The sequence below is a fragment of the Alosa alosa genome, chromosome 1 (genome assembly GCF_017589495.1).
Source record: "Alosa alosa isolate M-15738 ecotype Scorff River chromosome 1, AALO_Geno_1.1, whole genome shotgun sequence".
In the NCBI taxonomy this organism is placed as follows: Eukaryota; Metazoa; Chordata; class Actinopteri; order Clupeiformes; family Clupeidae; genus Alosa; species Alosa alosa.
The window spans coordinates 45,565,717-45,584,965 of record NC_063189.1 but is presented as its reverse complement, the minus strand read 5'-3'; the positions used below and the strand labels follow the sequence as shown (position 1 = coordinate 45,584,965).

Here is a 19,249-nt window from a genome sequence, read left to right as displayed (position 1 = left end):
TGGATGGGCTATTAAGCGCATAGGCCTTTGATTTAATTGGTGCTCTGCGCAACTATGGCCCTTTCAGCTCTGTCTCCACAAATTGACATCAGTGAGAGGATCCCTCTGACAAGGACACATGAAATGAAGCAACGGTAGAATTGTGTCAAAGACAACAGGTTTATTGAAAGAATATACAGTTTTCACTACAAGCGTTGTAACAATACAACAACTCTTTCAAGAACTGCATCCAAAATGGAATAGCCAAAAATAAGACAGTAGCAGCACTCATCTACACCGATGCAGAGGGACTGTAGTTTACACCTGCACACAGCAACAGCAGCATAATGGACAAAAGTGACCTCAGTCTAAGTACAGTCCTCTATGCATCAGCTTCACTCCAGTTAAAAAAAACACACAAAACATTGCCTACATTGATAATAGGCTTTCCCAAAGATAGGGGTTTGTATTAGTTTGAATGTTGAATTTTGCAGCAATGTAACACCACACAGCTGAGCAGACTCGCTAAAGCAAAAGGCCAGGCCCTGAGAGTAGTATTTTTAAAAAGATCACATTGGGTGGCACATGTATCATAAAACTTTATCACAGGCTTACTGACACAATAATATATCTGTGTCTATATAATGTCTGTGTGATAAATGCCAAAGCCAATCCAGTGCACACTCAACTAGCTACACCTCCTATTAGCCAGACAACCGGAAACCTGACCATCTGTGCCAAGAGACGGAAATGGGCAACGGTCTGCTACAGCCCAAAGAGGTAGGGGTTGGTCAAACCTATCCACCTGCAGTCTTAAAACATGCACTGTATTGCAGTATCATTCAGCCAGAACACCCAGAGTATGTTTATATTAAAGAAATATAACCAACAAATCAATTGTACGCCTGATGCCATTTGTAGATATCTGTAGTTTTCCTTAAACACTTGGAAAGCCCTAATATCTCAACATGAAATATGATGAAGCATAAACAGAAAAAAGGCATTTCTATTTTTTTTCTCAGAAAAATATACACGTAGCCCCAGAGCTAAATTAATTGGAAAGATCCACAGTGCAATGATCCAATATTTGAGTGAATCAAAAACAAATCCCAAGGACTCTGTATTAGGCTTGGCTGAACCTGGAGGTGTGTGGTCTTTGCAGATGGAGTTGTTTAGTCAGAAACAAATGAATACAGTGTTTTCCTACTTACAATAAAAATAAGTAAATATATAAATAGTCATAAACAAATCACCAGTGACTGGCATATTACTCTCTTCATACATTTGGAATAAATAAGTCTTAATATAATGCTAACATAGATAAAAGGTCATGAAAACCATCATATATGTATATGTGTGTGTGTCCATCAGCATGTGTGTGTGTGTGTGTGCGTGTGTGTGTATGTGTGTGTGTGTGTGTGTGTGTGTGTGTTTGTGTGGGTGTGCATGTGTGTCAGAGTTTGTGTGTGGATAAGTGTAGTGTGTGTGTGTGTGTGTGTGTGTGTGTGTGTGTGTGCGCACGTGTGTCTGGCTTTAAGTATCTTTAATGAGTGACTTCCTGATGACACTGAGCCTCTCCAGGAATGTCACTGGATCCCGGAATCTGTTTGCCATTCCATGATGACACACACCAACAGCGTGCACTCTGTCCCACTAGAGATGTCTCACACTGGAACACACAGACACAGATAGAGTTCAGATTAGATGAGATTACATGAAATTGCAGAATTATTATTATTATTATCTTTTTTTAATTCGATCAACTCTCACCTGCTTGGCTTTGTAAAAACCATGCTTGTCACAGTTGGGGAGGTAGAAGCTTGTAAATTTTTCTCCCAGTTTCTGTTGGGATGTGGCAATCATGTCCAAGGCTGCATGCAGTTCAGCATGGCATGGACCCTAAAAATGATCAAAAGCATGGATTTAGTGCCACAACAAAGACAAAGAAACGCCTGACAAACCCCACCCTGAAGATTTAACTAAACAGAAGTAATCTTAGGTGATACCGGTAAATAGATTTTTTGATTGATAGTGATGTTTTTGACAAGTGAAAATATATTTGCTGCTAATGAGGGACAAAAGGACTATCATTACAATATGACTAGTTAACGCTGAGCTATGACCTACAAAACCAGATCATAAAAGCACAAATGAGAAAAGTCAAAATCTTACTAAAATACATGTTCATTTAGCAAATTCTTAAAATATCAACAGCTCCCCCTTGAGGACGTATATCAGAAGAGCATGTCCGAGCATAAGATGAACTAAGTACTAAAGCCATATTTTATACATAAATAAAGAAAATGTAATCTTAAATAACATTTTAACAATAACTGTGAGGCAGTGAGACTTGGAATGTAAGTCTCAGCCTACCTGCTGGACAAGTTTGTTTCGGATAGCGTTCACTTTTGCCTTCAAGCTCTCCTGGGCATCCACAGCGTCCAGCGGTTTGTTCAGGCCCAGATAGTGATGAATGGACCCGTGGTCTGTACCCTCATCTGAAGGAAACAAGAGGGCCTTGTATCATGTATAATATTTGTATTACTTGTATAAGCACAGGTGAGATGAGAATATTCTGATAAATAAAAGAAATTCAGTTGCACCTTCACCCCCATCCAGATCTGTGCAGACACCATGTCCTCTGGTAAGTGATTGGAGGGGTCTTGGGTCTCCTGGTCGCGGAGAACAACGTAGGCCGGTGGCGCAGTGTGCCGTGTAGACACCGCAGGGATCTCCTCTCTCCAGAGCGCAAGCTAAACAGCATCCGCAGCCTGGTTCTCTAAGCACCTCACGGCAGTTTGTGGGCACTGCGGGACACTGACTGAGCTGTTCTAGAGTGCAAGGAGCGCAGCGGATAGGTTCCGGGCAGATAACTGGAGAGGACTGTGCAGGTGTCACGAAAACAAAAGCTGCCAAGGCCCACGTGAAACAAATAGATAATCCGGTCATTTCAGAACTGAAAAAAAAAATCACTCCTATGAGAATATATGTTCCCTCTCAATCGGTGCACGTTCCGTTAAGTTTGTAATTTTACTGAGAAGTCCTCTGTAGTATTTATATGGTCCATTGACCTTAAGGAAGTTAATATTTCACGCAGTTGTTTTTATATTAATTATTTAAAAAACAGCTGTGACCGAGGCCATGCCCAGTGGTTGGGGTGCGTAAAACCAGATTTTGGGTCGTTTGAAGTGCATGTCAATATTTACTTTGGAACGAGGAGTGCCTGAACGCAGTGTAGTCATAACAGGAAAACACGACTAACCTCTGTTTGTGGTGTCTACCTGCACTTTTGGACTATTGTCAGTAGAAAAATGGATGGAATGTCACTATTAGATATACCAACAAACTGGAGCATAAATCAGAATTAATGATGAGTGATTAGGCAAATTAACCTTTTTAACTATTGCCCTCTTTATCACATAATATCAGTGTAAATTAAAAGTCTAGTCACCTAACAGTCTTTCTGAGTCAGGCATTATCAACAACTATTACCCAATATTCTTGCTGTCAGGTCATAAAAACAAGGTCATCTTCCTATTGCATAATTAGATAAACTTTACTGGCCTTTGAAGAAAACATGTTTGTTGTAAAGGTGTACTAATTTCCTGGTGTAGTATTAGTTGGCCACTTATCTAGAGCAAACACTGCGTACATTTCGCTTCTTTCATGCTGTCGTGATCAACACAACTGTGTTCATGTGTCACAGATGGTCAAGCTTTTAATACTATAACCTGAGTTGAGGTGTTTTCAAAGCGGACGAAGTTGAGAGGGAAAATTCCGGAGAAGCACTGATGGCAAATATGTTGTGATGAGAGTGCAATTCTGTTTGTTCAAAGCAAACAGAAGCAATCCCTAGAAAATGAACTCGTTCACTTTCGAGGCTAAGCCAAACGCATTTATGGGAAATATTTTAAAAGAACACTCTTGATGTTACTCAAATATCATATTGAATCTTTTATTATTTTTAGCCTGTGCAGTACTCCTACAATAACATAATACTTAAAAACATGTATCATTTAACAGAAAGAGTACCAAGTAAGGTGCAGTGTAATGATGAGACCTGACACGCTGCTCAAAACTGAATGTTCACAGGCTACCCATTTTTTGTGTAGTTATTACAGGTGACAGCGAGACCAACAAATCTACACACACAGTACAAATAATAAAAATGTCTGACCTTTACAAAAAGGTTGACGATACATAGTATGGGCATATAAAAAAAAAAGAATGAGCTTAATCTGTGAAACCTGAAACCTCTGTGAAATCTCTCAACCTCTTCTTCAATCTTCCATCAAACCTATTCTATCAGCAGTTCATAGTGAGTGGCCTCCTCAATGTTATGCATCAGGCTAACAAGCCAGAGGGGTAGAGGGGGCTGCGGTGGAGTGGAGGCACCTCTTTGTTTCGCAGGCCGCTTCTGGCTTTTAGCCTAGAGACAGCACATCATGCACTCTTAGAAGGATGTATGAGACAGCACATCATGCACTCTTAGAAGGATATAGGACACAACACATGCACTCTTAGAAGGATATAGGACACAGCACATCATGCACTTTTAGAGGGATGTAGGAAACAGCACACCATGCACTCTTAGAAGGATGTTGGACACAACACATCATGCACTCTTAGAAGGATATAGGACACAGCACATCATGCACTCTTAGAAGGACGCAGGAGGATCAGACTAGAGCTTTAAGAGCTTTAAGCACTTTTAGTGAATGGGGCAGTGAACTCTTTCCATATGTTGTACAATGCACATAAAGTCAAACATACTGCACTATAGTTTAATTTTGCAGTGTTATTATTATATGTTGGGTTTTGCATGTATCCAGTATGCATGAAAACTATGGTATGCACAATTAAAGGAAAATTCCGGTATTTAGCACTTTGAGTCCCTTTTCTGGTTTGTTTTGGATGAACTAGAGTGGTGGACACCGAAATTTTGACAATTGGTCCTGTCTCGACTTTTCTGACTCGTTTTGAATCGCCTTTGACTTCTCAGAGTGGCTGCAAACAGGCATACTGTAGGCTACTCAAACATGTCCTAAAACAACCCTTGACATTCGTTTTCAAAACTGTGCAACTCACCGAGTGGTTAGTGGTGTTCATTGATTATTAAAAGCAAATATATCGGCGCAATGTATGATTTCCAGCCGTCTTATTTGCTATTGTGGAACTATTCACAACCGCTCAATATTTGAACCTGAAGCATAGACGGTGGCGCAGTAATATCAACGTGCAATGAGTCTTCCAACAGAAATCAATGGGATTTTACAAAATGCCAAATAAAACATGACAGAAACTGTATTTCGCTACGCTACTTGTTTTGGAACATCAACGAACACCACTAACCACTCGGTGAGTTGCACAGTTTTGAAAACGAACGTTAAGGGTTGTTTTAGGACATGTTTGAGTAGCCTACAGTATGCCTGCTGGCAGCCACTCTGACTAGTCAAAGGCGATTCAAAACGAGTCAGAAAGGTCGAGACCGGACCAATCATCAAAATTTCGGTGTCCACCACTCTAGTTCATCCAAAACAAACCAGAAAAGGGACTCAAAGTGCTAAATACCAGATTTTTCCTTTAAGGGAATGGATGAGGATGAGGGAATCATTCATATTACATCCTAGTTTCTACTAGGACAACTGAGATCATCATCAGTCCTGTGATTTAAAACCAGGGTTCTCAGTCCCCTTCCTGGAACCATCTTCCATACACTCTACTTATCCCTGCTATATTCTAATTACACCTGATTGGCATACAAACTCTCAATTTGCTTAATCAGAAGTGCTCCACTAATCAAGAGGGGCCACTAACGAGTTCAGTCAAGGAAAGGACCCCCAGATCAGGGAATGAGACCCACTGATTGGGAGCAAGCCTGATGGTGGTGATCTTTACATTTCATGTCAGCAGAGGTGCTGGAGTGTGTACCTCTCCATCGGCCTTGGCTCTCCTCCTCTTGGCTGGACGCTTGGCTGTCTCGCGTGGTGGTGGCGCTGCAGGTGACTCTGTAGGTTGCTGATGGAGGACACTGTGCTGACTAAGTACATGCTCATGTGAAGACTTCCCATGTTCTGCCTCTGAAGTGGAGCTACAGTCCCCCGGCTCCACAGGTGAGGACTAATAAATGATTAAAATTTAGGGCTCAAAATCACTGATGGCTTAGTGAGGAATTCATCCTCTCTGCCAGTCTCAATGCCCATTTTTTCTTCAGGAGATAGCCTAGCTTTCTACTCTGTTTTAACATTTACTTATAGTCCTGTTAATCATGCCTGTTTTAAAGATTGAGTGAATAAATAACATAACCTAAAGTGTCAAACATTATCAGTGCACTGAAAGAAATCTAAAGCAAATAGATGCCAAAGGGCTTGACACCACACAGACTCGCACACATCACACACATCTGTAGGCTACCTATCAAATAAACAAATAACCACACCTGTGGGGAACTGAAAGGCTCATCATCTGGAGATTGCCAGCCAGTGGGTTTCCCTGTGGGAGTTGGTGTGGGCAGTTCACTGTGCAGGATGCCAAAGCTGCTCTGACTCTCTTCAGCAGACTCCTCACTCTCTTGGATAGGCGTGAGGGTACACCTAACAGAAAGGACAGATGTGGAGATGCCACTCGCAAACTGGTGTGTGATGTCTGCACCATACTAAGGTCTTTGTGTTTGAAGAGTGTTTGAAATGGAGTTCTTCATTTCATTTTAGTGTGTAATTGTCGTAAATGTCGTTTTAGTATAATGTATATTAGTAAAATGTTTTATCAAAATAAGTTGTCATTTTAAGACAGTTAAACAGAAACACACTCCTATCCTTAATACATCACTCAGTTCTAATACAGTGCACACATCTGAATGAACCAGTATCATTCAAAACTAACACATTCTTTTAAAGTAACATATACAATGTCTAGCTGTAAAATTACTTTTAGAGGGGACATTTTCAATTCATGACATGTAATGGGTCTAAAAATTGAGTAGGCTATGTATTATAACACTCTATATCAGTGTTTTTCAACCTTTTTTGTGCCACGGCACACTTTTGACACTTAAAATATCCCACGGCACACTAACATCCTGTGTGAAGAAAAAATAAAAATACCATAGCCTAACATTTCAAATAATACACAGATATGGCCTTATTATGGCTTCTATGCAAGACCTGCTCAATGAAACAAGCGCCCTCTGTTTCATTTGTAGGTGACTATATCTAATTTAATTGTTGTTATGAACTGGATATGTGATGATTCTGTGAATACTGGATATGGGGCCCCCGTTGTACAATGCCTGCATACCACAAATAGTGCAATCATACAATCAATGAGAGCATGTGGTTATATATTCTTTGATGCAACAGTTGCTTTTCTGGACAGTGAGTGACATTTGGGTAATTTTCTGCGGCACACCTGATGATCTCTCACAGCACACTAGTGTGCCCCGGCACAGTGGTTGAAAAACACTGCTCTATATCAACATGTCATTCAGTATGTTGTAAGTGTGTGGCGAAATAGTGTTGGCCTGGCCTGTTTATGTTCAAACACTTCTACATGCATTGCTCAACAAGTGATAGAAACGTGGTTCCTTCAATTGCGCAAAAGGACAACTGAGGACATAGGATAATGTATACTTGCAGGTTGTTCGTTTGTTTCTCTCTGTGTCTACACATGCGCGAGCAACCATAGTACCAAAGAGACAATCAGAGGTTAGTAAGGTATCCTAATGTTGTGAGACTGGCTTTTCCAAACCCTCCATCACCTAAAGCCAGCCACATCAACGAAACGTTATATGGGATTGAAAAAATACAAATTAGGCTCTTTTAAGAGAGTAAACGTGCTTTTTAACAGGTTAGGCTACGTATGATATAGCCTATAGGCCTACTCAAGTCAAATAGCCTTCTTGAACTGACTTACGACTGACTAGGCTACGTTGACACACTGACTACGATAATTCAAGAGCTAATTGGATATGTTTACAAACTATTTCGCAAAACATACCTCTCTGGACACGGATTCATGTTGTCTAACGAAGAACACCACTAAAAAGGCAGCACATCTCGGACGTCTCTGAACAATTGGCTACCTTAACAATGTCACCTGTTTCTTCCACCAGGTGGGAGTGTTCTCTTACGCAATCAATAGAACAGTCTGGGTAAGTCGAGAAGGCACGGAAACTTGAAAAGTGGCTTATACGACGTGGGTTAAACTGGGGTAGCCGGTTTTAAACGCCACTACCACAGAAGATTTGGGTAAATCAAGATTTGGGTAGGCTAATTGAGGGCCGTCTGTCAGCTCTGAAAGTTAGAATATGAAGACATCTCTGTGTGTTGGCTTGCATTGTGAAAGATGTTGACTCAGTGGTTACAGCAAGGGCACACTGTGGACGTATTCCCTATTGGCACGTAAACAGCACCGCAGTTGGTTAGGCCATGGTGCCCTACTTGTGTGTAGGCCTAGGCTACTTCCTTTGGTGTGACAGTGTCCAAAACTGCATTTTATGTTGGTCTACCGCATAGCCTTGGATTTAAGTTATGTCTCGAATAACACGATCACTTAAGCTATTTACGAAATTTGGTGCTCACTTGATATGGGTTACTTTTTCAGCCGTCAAAGGCTAGCTATATACCTGTTTGTGCGCTGCCACTGAATCATTGACTTCCAAGGCCACAAATGGATACAAAAATAAACAAACAAATTAAACAAATTGAGTGATAGCATTGTCCAATGGCTCCACTTGCTATGTTTGTCACATCAGTTATTCAAATATCATGCATTTTAATTTCTGTATTGACCTTCTCTAATTCTCACTGTTGAAAATCACCTCTAATTATTATTGCGTGGGTAATAATTAATTTACAATGACGTCATCACGATAGTCATCTCCACCATTGTCACCCTCTTCAATCATTTCACAAATGCAAAGTCTTTAAACACCAATACTTTATTTCTTACAAAATGTTATTTATCCAACTTTACACTGTACAGTCCATTTGTATAGAGCTTTATTTACAAAATTAAGATCTGCATATCAAATCGATTAACTACAAGGCAAATATAAGTATAATCATTGTAAGCTTGTAAAATAAGGCAAAATCACACATATTATCAATGATAGGGAATCACAGGAAAAGTCATAGCAAAAGCCAAATAACAATGACAGGACACTTAAGAGTGTGTGTGAATATGTTGAGTTCAATCCAATGCTTTCGCAATCGCTTCAATCAATTGTGACAGTGCATGTAGTTATGAAATATACTCATGTAAGTCCTGGGTTATTTACATATGGTTGCAAATGTGTGTGGGTGTGTGTGTCTGTGTGTGTAAACTAGCCCGCCAAACGATGGCGCAGTCAGTGTGGGTCAATAAACTCTCAGCCATCCTATTGTCTCTTTTAGCCCTTCTCAATTCAGCTGTTATCAAGCAGAGTTTCACTTCAAAGCCTTGGCAACAGGCAGAGCTGTGTGTGTGTGCGCGCGTGCGTGTGCTGGCTTTGTGTGTTTCTGTGCAGTCATCACACTCCTTCAGTGTCCTTATATGGAAAAGCAGAAGCCCCAAAACAAATAAAAAACAGTGGGAGTAATCAGCTTGATCATCAAGGCCATAGATCTGAGGGAGGAGGAGATGCAAATCTCATCACCAATTAAATCCATCATCAGGCCTATCTTGAAATGTCAGTGAGTGTCCAGCTTACAACTCATGAATACAACTCAATGCCTATACAGACCTGCATTGCTCATAAATGTTTTAAGACTACATTTGGGATATTTCATAGAGGCTTTGTAGGGTTATCTTAAAGGTCTGAGAGAGACAGGAATTGGGTATGATGTGCTAAGGTATGTTGAAGAACCACATTTCCAATTGCAGCATGCAAGGCATTAATGGTGGAATGACATACTTATGTCATAGTAGCACAAAGGAATCTTCCGGTTCTAGCCCATATTAATTAGCAAATAATGTTTTATCAGTAGTAGTGTTGCACGGTACACTGATAATAGAAAGGAATCGCAGTACCCTGAAATAGAAAATGTTATACGATACCCTATTATTTTATTAGTACCAATACTTGAAGAAAGGTGCTTTAATAAGGTTATAAGAAAAGTCATATTTTCATCAGTTTAAAAAAAAAAAAAAAATAGTTTCATGTTCTGTCGTGTCAGTCTAATCTACCACTTCTATTACTGATGTGATATCACTTTAGTATTGGTATTGAGAAACTTAGGCATGGGATTGTATCAAAGCCATAATTTTGGTATCGTGACAACATTAATCAGTGTATATCAATATTGTTACATGTGGTGTTACAGCATCAATACTGTCTCAGAGGTTTATGCTGCTAACGTAATCTTTCAAGAATGGGTGCCCTTGTGCAACAATCATGAAGCCACTGCTTTGGCTAAAGAAGTCTACTCGTTTCCCATTAAAGAACCAAAATAAAAACCTCATAGAAGTGGCAACTGAGTAACAGAAGCATCCAGAGTGTGCTTTCACTGCAAAAATATCATGTAATTGCATTACATACAGTTTATACACACATGCATACAAGCACACATCCACACAGTCACACACAGTATACAAAATGAGAGAAATATATAATATTTACAACACCAAGGACTTTTTTGTACAGCATGATAGAAGTTGTAATCTTGGCATTATATATTTTAAGAAAAGTTAGTTAGTCATGCCTCGGTTTAGATGAACATCCATACAATGTTAAGTATTTCAGTTCAAGTGTGCTTGTGATTATTAAAAAAAAGCAAAAACAAAAGCACCTCGTTGGAATGCTGACACTGCTCTAAATGGAGTTGGAATGAAGCTCCACACCCCCAGAGGGGAGATGCCTCCTTCTCCTGAGCCTCGTCTCCCTGTGTGCAGAGGGACTCAGTGGGAGGAGAGACTGCATGACTCAGAGGGTCCTCACTGGAGACAGTGGCATGCCCAGTTTGGGAGTGGTAGCAAGGGGGTGGCCATGCAACCTCCCTGGCTGCAGCTCGGCCTGGCCTGGCCTTGCCTGAGCATTGTCCCCTTTGGCAGACCGATTTCTGGGCCCTGTGTTGAGCAACAGGCCCCCCACCCCCCCCCCCCTCTCTCTCTCTCTCTCTCTCTCTCTCTCTCTCTCTCTCAGATGTGCTCTCTGTCTGTCCTACACCTCCGCGTCCTCCTCCTCCGTCTGCTGCTCCTCCTCCTCCTCCGCCTCCAGGCAGGGCACGCAGGTGGAGGGCAGGTGCAGGACAGGGGTGGCACTGCTGTTGCCCGCTGAGGTCTGGATGGTACTCATGCTGGCACGCGTGGTGAAGCTGCTGGTCACGGAGGAGATGCTGCCCGCCTTGGTTCTGATGCTGCCACGGCCGCAGGCGGGCGGCCGTCTCTCCAGGCTGGATGAGCATGGTTGGTTTCCCAGACCCTGGGCCTTGCCCTCCAGGAAGTAGGTGAGCATCTCCCCTTTGCCTTTCACGCTGATTTTGCCCCGGCACACCAGGTCGTAGTTGATCTTCAGCATGCGGTAGACGTCCTCGGTCACCTGGGCAACAAATAACAAACTTGTGTTTCATCGGATGCAGTGCATAGTGCTAGACCAGAAAAGGTCTGTATTGGGATTTATTTGGGAAACACATGATTCATCTACATTAATAAATGTAAACACGTGTGTGTATTTGTGTATTGGGATGACGCATTTCATTTATGTTATGTTCCCAATAGGGCTGTCAAAATAACTGATTAATTTGGATTAATTAATTTGAGAAAAAATAACTGATTAAAAAAATGAGTGCAGATTAATCGATTCCGTATGACCTTTGACCCTGAGCCGTTCTAGTCAGTAAAAATTAGACTGTAAAATGAAGGAGAGAGAAGAAAACGTGCTGCCTGGATCATTGATTGGAACATTTACTTTTAAAAAACGGCCTGATGGTGTTGATAAAAAATAAAGTGTTGAAAGTAAAGTCCTCTGCAATGTCTGCAGCAAGGAATTTGCATATTACCGAGTTCATCAACTCTATAGTCGCACATCAATGCAAAGAAATAAGTGTTGACATTGAGGGGAGTGTTAATTTATTTTCATTGTGTTCCCTAGGTTATATCTGTGGACTGAAATGTGAAAAACTTCTTCTTCCCGAAGCACTTTTGAATTTATTTCCTCAGCATATTAGGTCATATCATAGATTATTATGGCAATTATTTGAACAGTGAAAACAATAATAAAAGAGTTTTTGAACTTTAATGTCACTAATGCTGATTAATGAATGATTCATTTGAATTTAAATATTTAAAATACCTTTACAGCAAAAATGATATATGCGATTAATTAATTAGATTAATTTTTTTAATCGATTGACAGCCCTAGTTCCCAATGCTATAACCGTTAAGTAGTGTAAACCATTGTCTTCATGACACATGCTGATTAAAAGACAACCAGCCTGATAGTGACCCTGCATACCTGGATCTTGCCAGGGACTCCTGTGCTGTCCATGCGGCTGGCCACGTTCACAGTGTTCCCCCAGATGTCATACTGCGGCCTCCTTGCCCCGATGACCCCAGCCACCACAGGCCCCACATTGATGCCTGTGGACACAGTAGAAGGGTAGAATCTTAATGACCACCAAACATGCTACCAATTAGCCATGAATTAGCCATGAACTTGCTTGCTATGCGGAGGCAACGAGAATGTCTCATGATTTATTGTGATAACAAGTCCCTGAGCGATGCATTATGTACCCATCAACGCCTCATGAATTTTCATTAATTTCATTAATCCTGGAGTCAGCTGTTGCTTAGACGCCTAAGGTGCACTGTCACCACTGCTGAAGTGAAAGCCAATTTACTGTGGTCTGCCTGATAGGGGCTAGCAAATAGGATGCATTACTGTAGAAAGCCCCACAGTCAGGCAACAGCAACACACACATACACATACTGTACACACACAGAAATCTAACAACTTGCAAGACAAGTAAAAAACATACACACACACACAGAAACCTAGCAACTACACATACATGTACAACAGCAAACAACACACACACACACACACACACACACACACACAAACCTACCAATACACCAATACGCAAGACAAAGGCAACATACATGTACACATACATATCTACCAACTCGCAAGAGAAACGCAACATGCACACACTCACTCACACAGAAACATACCAACTCGCAAGACAAAATCGTTATAGGACTGATAGTTGATTTCATCTAGAACATCAAACATCTCAATGGCATAGTCCGCCACTGTGCTTAGATGTGTGGTCGCAGACTTTTTGGCCTGCAACACACAAGAAGGGGCTGTTAGCATGTAGGTCTACACTTTATGTGCATCAGTTGGTAAAATAAGTCATGCTTATTACCCGATTTTATGAATTTGTATTTATAAAAGAAAATGATTTGATATCATCTTGCCTTGGTTCCAATGGTGGGCACCAGTCCCACTGCTGCCATGTAAGTGCTGCCAATGGTTTTGATCTTCTCTATGTCCTTGTAACACTCTTTGTCCATGAGCTAACAAAAATCAGACATCATACAGTTCATCATCTGTAGTACATAACATCATTAACATATTCAAAGAATCCAGAGAAATCTTTGGGGGGACAAGTGGTACAAATAGGGGGACTGGGCTGATAAACAATATTGGATGACCATGATCTTTGGGGCCTCAGATGGCACTGCATTAAAAACAGACATTTTACTGTAATGAAAATCACTGCATGGGCTCAGGAAAACGTCTGATAAACACTGTCTTATGAACACAGTCTGACACATCCAGCTGGTTAAAACTCTACCGTGCAAAGAAGAAACCATATTTAGACACAATCCAAAATTGTGGCCTTATTTGGGCCCAAGATAGACTGAAGCGAAGTGGAAAACTGGCCTGCGGTAAGACCAATCAAAATGTGCCATTCTTTTTGGAAATCATGGATTTGGCTTGCTCTGAGCTAAAGAGGAGAGGGATCATCCAACTTGTCATTATGGCACAGTTCAAAAGCCAACATCTATGATAGTATGGGAGTGCATCAGTGTCTATGGCATGGGTAGCTTTCACGTCTGGAAAGGCTCAGTTATTGCTGAATGATTATTACAGGTTGTCAACATATGATGCCATCCAGACAAATTTCTTTTCAGGAAAGGCCTTGGATATTTTTAGGAAAACAATGATAAACTGCGTTCTGCACATATTACTCAATATGGCTCCGTAGTAGAAGAGTCCAGGTGCTAAAATGGTCTGCCTGCAGTCCAGAAATGTCACATTTGGTGCATCATGGAAAGAAAAACATGATTAAGAAGACCCTGGGCTATATTGGGCAAGAACATCTAATTCTATAAACTCTAGCAACTGGTCTGCTCAGTTCCCCAATGTTTAGAGACTGCTGCTAAAAGATGAAGTGATGTAGCACTGAAATGTGCTTACATCAAATTCAAAAAGAACATATACTTTCCAAAAAAATATACAATTTCTCGGTTTCAAGAACTGATATGTTGTCTTTGCACTATTCTTGATTAGATATACAGTATGATTTACAATCATAGCATTTTTTATTTACATTTCAAATAGACTAACTTTTTGGGAAAAGGGGTTGTCCATAAGGATTAGTGTTATTCATTTGTCCATATTTGTTGTAGAGAGATGATAATAGCCCTCCTAAGTTTTCTTAAGATGATAAGAAAACTTAGAGGGCAATTTTAGAGACAACCATTGGACACGGACACACACACACACACACACACACACACACACACAGAGACACAGAGACACACACACTGAATTGTTGGAGGCATGGAGATTAGGAATGAGACACAGACCTCATCAAAGTCGGCAATAATCTCATTTAGCAGTCGCAGGCATTCTACGCCCATGTTGTTTCCATCCAGCTCAATGTAGAAGTCATTGAAGTTGGGAATGGAGGCAAACAGCACTCCGACCTGGGCATAGGACTGGTAGTACAGGTCCTGTGACAGAGAGAGATATTGAGACATATTTAGTACCGGCATGTCACAATATGTCACAACAAATATTTAGAAAGCCTGTGTCAACACAAAGCCATTATTGTCACATCATTGTACTGGCCCATGCATGTTTGCTAGAAGTGATGATAATGACCTCGTTCTTCAAAACCAATAGGGAATATTGGTTTTGGGTCTGTGCTGATGGCTCCTGGTCTCGAGGTCTAGCGTCCAGCTGACTCACCATGTTCCGAGGGTTGGACATGAGGAAGTGCTGGGCCACGTGGGCCGGCAGCAGGTTGAACAGGATCCGCTTGTTGTCCAGTTTGACTTTCTCCATCCCATCCCTTTCCTCTTCCGCCTGCAGAGACAACACACACACGCATACACACACATAAACACACATGCACACGCACACAGACATTTTGTTGGAAAATCACTCATTGCATTGATTCCATGTAACTTTCATATTTTAAACATCAGCACAAACACATCAAACATTTCTATTGCAGTAGGCAGCCCTTTTCACCACTAGAGGCCAGCATACACCCTCAGGCGTTAATGTAGGAAATCACACCCACTCCGAATTATGTCTGACAAACACTCCTGGGGCTAAGCAGATATCTATTTGGGTAGCCAAGCAGAAATGAAATAATTCAATGCTAACTCTGCTTTTAAGAACGTGACAAAACCTCAAGAACACTGCAATATCTCCAAAGCACTGCAGACTGGGATAGAACATTTGCAGATAATTTATCTATCCATTGAGTGTACAACTCAAGTGACATGTAATAATAGCATATACAAATGGGGAGGAGGACTGCAGTGCTATAATCCTTACCCATAAATATAATGAGCACACACATGCATGTGTACACAAGTGCGCATGCACACACACACAAATACACACACACAAAGCCACAGACACATATACAGTGCACAGACACAAACACACACACAAAGCCACATAGATAGACATATACAGTGCACAGACATACACACACACAAAGCCACATAGATACACATATACAGTGCACAGATACACACAAAGCCAGATGGGCTCCATGCCCCCACTGTGCCACGCTGCCCCAGCCCTTGCTCGCTGTACATCCCATTATGTTGCCAGCCAGCCCCGAGCATGGCAGCCAATGGCCTTCACTCCACTTCACCAACTGGTCTTCATGACAAGCACTTGGAGCTGTGAGCCAAAGTGATTGAGCATAGATCAACCGCAGCCAGAGGTTCACACCGGGCCACCGACCAGCCTTCAGCACTTCACACACAGGCCACGCAAGGACACAAGCAGTACTCCAATTCAAAGTTCATTATGTGGAGTTCTATGAGAACTACATCCGTCACTGAATTCAAACTACACATGAGTGATTGTCATTTTTCATTTCCGAACCAGCAGTTCCCAAGGAGGATCCAACCAAATCCAACACTGCAGATAACAGTTGGAGTCATTGTCATGCTCAATATGTTTACATGTTGATACATTTGCATGTGAGCCAGCTTCCCACATAAACATATCTACCCATAGCGGACATCAACTTAAGACAAAATAAAGCAATAGCCATCATGTACAGGATCCTTTGAAATGTGGTAAAAGAATCCCCTTCACTCGAAAGGGGTTATGACTCACACACACACACACAGACACAAACATACAAACACAATCTAAAACTAGCCCTGAGTTAAGTAAGTAAGTAAGTTAAGTATCTACTCAAAATAAGAACAATGCAGCTGAACATGAAAGGCCACATTCAAACCTCAGAGCATTCAAATTCCTCAAATGCTTTTGTGTCGGTCAGTCTCCTGCATGTGCCGGTCAGTCTGGTGCATGGTGGTGTTGGTCAGTCTGGTGCATGTGTCGGTCAGTCTGGTGCATGGTGGTGTCGGTCAGTCTGGTGCATGGTGGTGTTGGTCAGTCTGGTGCATGGTGGTGTCGGTCAGTCTGGTGCATGGTGCTGTTGGTCAGTCTGGTGCATGGTGCTGTCGCACTGACCTGTGTGGCCCAAAGGAAGTCCATTCTGAGCTTGAGGTCCAGCTGTCTGGAGTGCAGGGCCAAGGCGCTTGAGAAGAGCAGCAGAGAGAGGAGAGGTTCGAGGCCCTGCGTCTGGAAGTAGCCCACGCCGACCCTTTGTGGAGGGAAGCACAGTAACAAGCCATCAGTACACACGCCTGCACCAGAGCAGTAGCACACACACAAACACATGCAAGAGCAATAACACACACAAATGCTTTTTATGCATTTGGAGTGCCTGGACACACCAGAATATACATTGAAACTTATAATCCGGCTACTTGCCAACACAAGGAAAAGAAACTTTAGATGATCCGTCTCTGCATTTGCTACCATTTCGTTGTGGCTTTTGCTGAGAAGCAAATAGTCTGCAACACACGCTGAACCTGAATCAAATATTCTTTAGAACACAGCTGACCAACCATCTGCTTTCACTTTTGAATGAAGTTCCATTGCAAGAAGTGACCGGGCTACTTGCAGAGTGAAATGAAAGACGTAAATCAGAAGCACAAAACCTGTTGCCATTGACAGCGGTCTTTATATGTTTTCAACTGTAATTACATGAATACAATTTTGATTTGATTTTATTTATTTCAGGATCAAGACAATAAAATACAGCAATCCAAAGGATGACATGCAAAAGTACAAAACTTATTTCCAGCATGGTCCTTGGTGTTGAACACAATTGACCGGTAGAACGTTGGGAAATCCCATTCAAGTCAATGGAGCGTTTTACTAGCATTGTGAAGAGCTGTACAATAAACACATATAATACAGTAGATAGTATTTATCTGGGAACACTGTTTATCTCTTGAGTGTTACATCATATAAGGCCAGGAGCATTTCCGTTTCTGTTTACCAAAGGATTTTTCACTTTGCACAGTATGATGGGCTATCCAATACTTGATTTATTAGAGAATGACTCCCACTGTTGTGATTAGAACTGTTGTTACAAGCACCGTGGGAAGCATGTTTGTAATCAGTAGCTGCTCATCTATCTATGTGTTTTGGGCCGGTTGTGGCGTAATGTTCGTCTCCCACAGAGTCTGCTTCTTTATCATCTCTCTCTCTCTCTCTCTCTCTCTCTCTCTCTCTCTCACACACACACTCCTTTGCTTTCTCTCCTTTCTTCCCTCTCTACCCCCTCTCTTTCTTGATCTCTGTCTTTCTCCTTCTGTTGTGTGCTCTCTTTTCCTCGGTGACCCTTCGCTTCCTATCCGTCCATATCCTCTCCGTCTCTCACCCAACCCCTACCCCCCACCACCTCTCCCCACCTGCTGCCTGGCCACCAGCTCCCACTCTCCTCTGCCCCGCTCCACCCTGCCGAGGCTGTGGAGACGGAGTGGGCGTGCTGTGACGAGACTGCCGGGGTGAGCACCTGATTGTTTTTCATGTGGCTAATGAGCGCACGCTTGGCCTCAGACTGCGAGGGGGGGGAGCGTGTGGGATGGGAGCACACAAAGACCCACAGTTGCTCTCATCAGAAATAGAAATGTCTCCTCTAATGATCACGTAAATGAAAGGCACGGGGAGAAAGAGGAGGGGGGGGGGTGAAAAACGAAAGGAGAGAGAGATTGAAAATGAAAGGCAACAATGAGTGATAGAAAGATCTTTAGCTAAGTGATTTCCCTCAAATAGCGATTTGACCTATTTGTGAGAGAGCTCAGTGAGGCTGCCTTGCAGTGAGGGAGCTCTGGTGTGCTAAAACGGTCAAAGCAAACCCACCTCACAGGCAGCATCACAGAGCTTAACCCACGACTATATTACTATAGGACTACTTCCTCTTTTGGACATTAAACGTAACATGAACGTCAAAGGCCATTAATAAATTCCACTATTTCAGATTTTCTTGCCTTTTTCCTTTTTTCTGTGCTCATCTCATACATATTATGCATGCTGCATGCAAATGCCTCTTCACATTTACACCTATGAGTGTGTGTGCATACATGACTGACTTGTGCATGCATGTGTGGACTGTAGTTGGTTTGTGTCACCATGCATGCGTGTATTTATGTGCATGGGTGTGTTTCTGCCCTTGCACCCCACGCCATGTGTGTGTGTGTGTGTGTGTGTGTTGTGTGTGTGTGTGTGTGTGTGTGTGTGTATTCTTTGCATAGACAGTAAAAGAAATGGACAGAGCCACTCCATAGGACTTGAATGGAGAGAAGTGAAGTCAAGTGAAGTGAAGTCAATTGCTGGGTGCTGTTTGCCTCAAGCTCAGTTCACACAGGCAGTATGCTCTCCGACACAGATGTGGGATGTGGTGCATGCTGAGCTGCTCAGTGTGTGTAGGGCTCCAGAGTGCGACCA

The 19,249-nt window shown here is 42.0% G+C and overlaps 2 protein-coding genes across 2 annotated transcripts in view; both read right to left on the bottom strand.

The window, feature by feature from the left end:
* Positions 1 to 145: 145 nt before the first annotated feature.
* Positions 146 to 3,018, bottom strand: igfbp1b (insulin-like growth factor binding protein 1b). Its single transcript, XM_048264638.1, has 4 exons — positions 2,583 to 3,018; positions 2,353 to 2,477; positions 1,750 to 1,878; positions 146 to 1,648 (listed from the first exon to the last, which is right to left on the bottom strand). The coding sequence occupies exons 1-4, from the start codon at positions 2,926 to 2,928 to the stop codon at positions 1,523 to 1,525; spliced, it is 726 nt and encodes a 241-aa protein (XP_048120595.1). The 5' UTR covers positions 2,929 to 3,018; the 3' UTR covers positions 146 to 1,522.
* Positions 3,019 to 11,076: 8,058 nt separating this feature from the next.
* The window catches only part of LOC125306188 (adenylate cyclase type 1-like), a 54,438-nt gene continuing 46,265 nt past the window's right edge, over positions 11,077 to 19,249 (bottom strand). Inside the window, 7 exon segments of the mRNA XM_048261404.1 lie at positions 11,077 to 11,494; positions 12,410 to 12,534; positions 13,129 to 13,243; positions 13,378 to 13,476; positions 14,776 to 14,922; positions 15,161 to 15,277; positions 16,922 to 17,054. Coding sequence (XP_048117361.1) covers positions 11,117 to 11,494; positions 12,410 to 12,534; positions 13,129 to 13,243; positions 13,378 to 13,476; positions 14,776 to 14,922; positions 15,161 to 15,277; positions 16,922 to 17,054 — 1,114 coding nt within the window. The 3' untranslated portion in view covers positions 11,077 to 11,116.

What these genes read in the sequence shown, in the direction of transcription:
- igfbp1b (XM_048264638.1), bottom strand. Translation starts at nt 2,928, where the DNA reads ATGACCGGATTATCTATTTGTTTCACGTGGGCCTTGGCAGCTTTTGTT. An exon ending in GAAACAAACTTGTCCAGCAG is followed by an intron (nt 1,879 to 2,352) that starts GTAGGCTGAGAC and finishes GATCATTTTTAG; the next exon opens with GGTCCATGCCATGCTGAACT. An exon ending in GTTTTTACAAAGCCAAGCAG is followed by an intron (nt 1,649 to 1,749) that starts GTGAGAGTTGAT and finishes TGTGTGTTCCAG; the next exon opens with TGTGAGACATCTCTAGTGGG.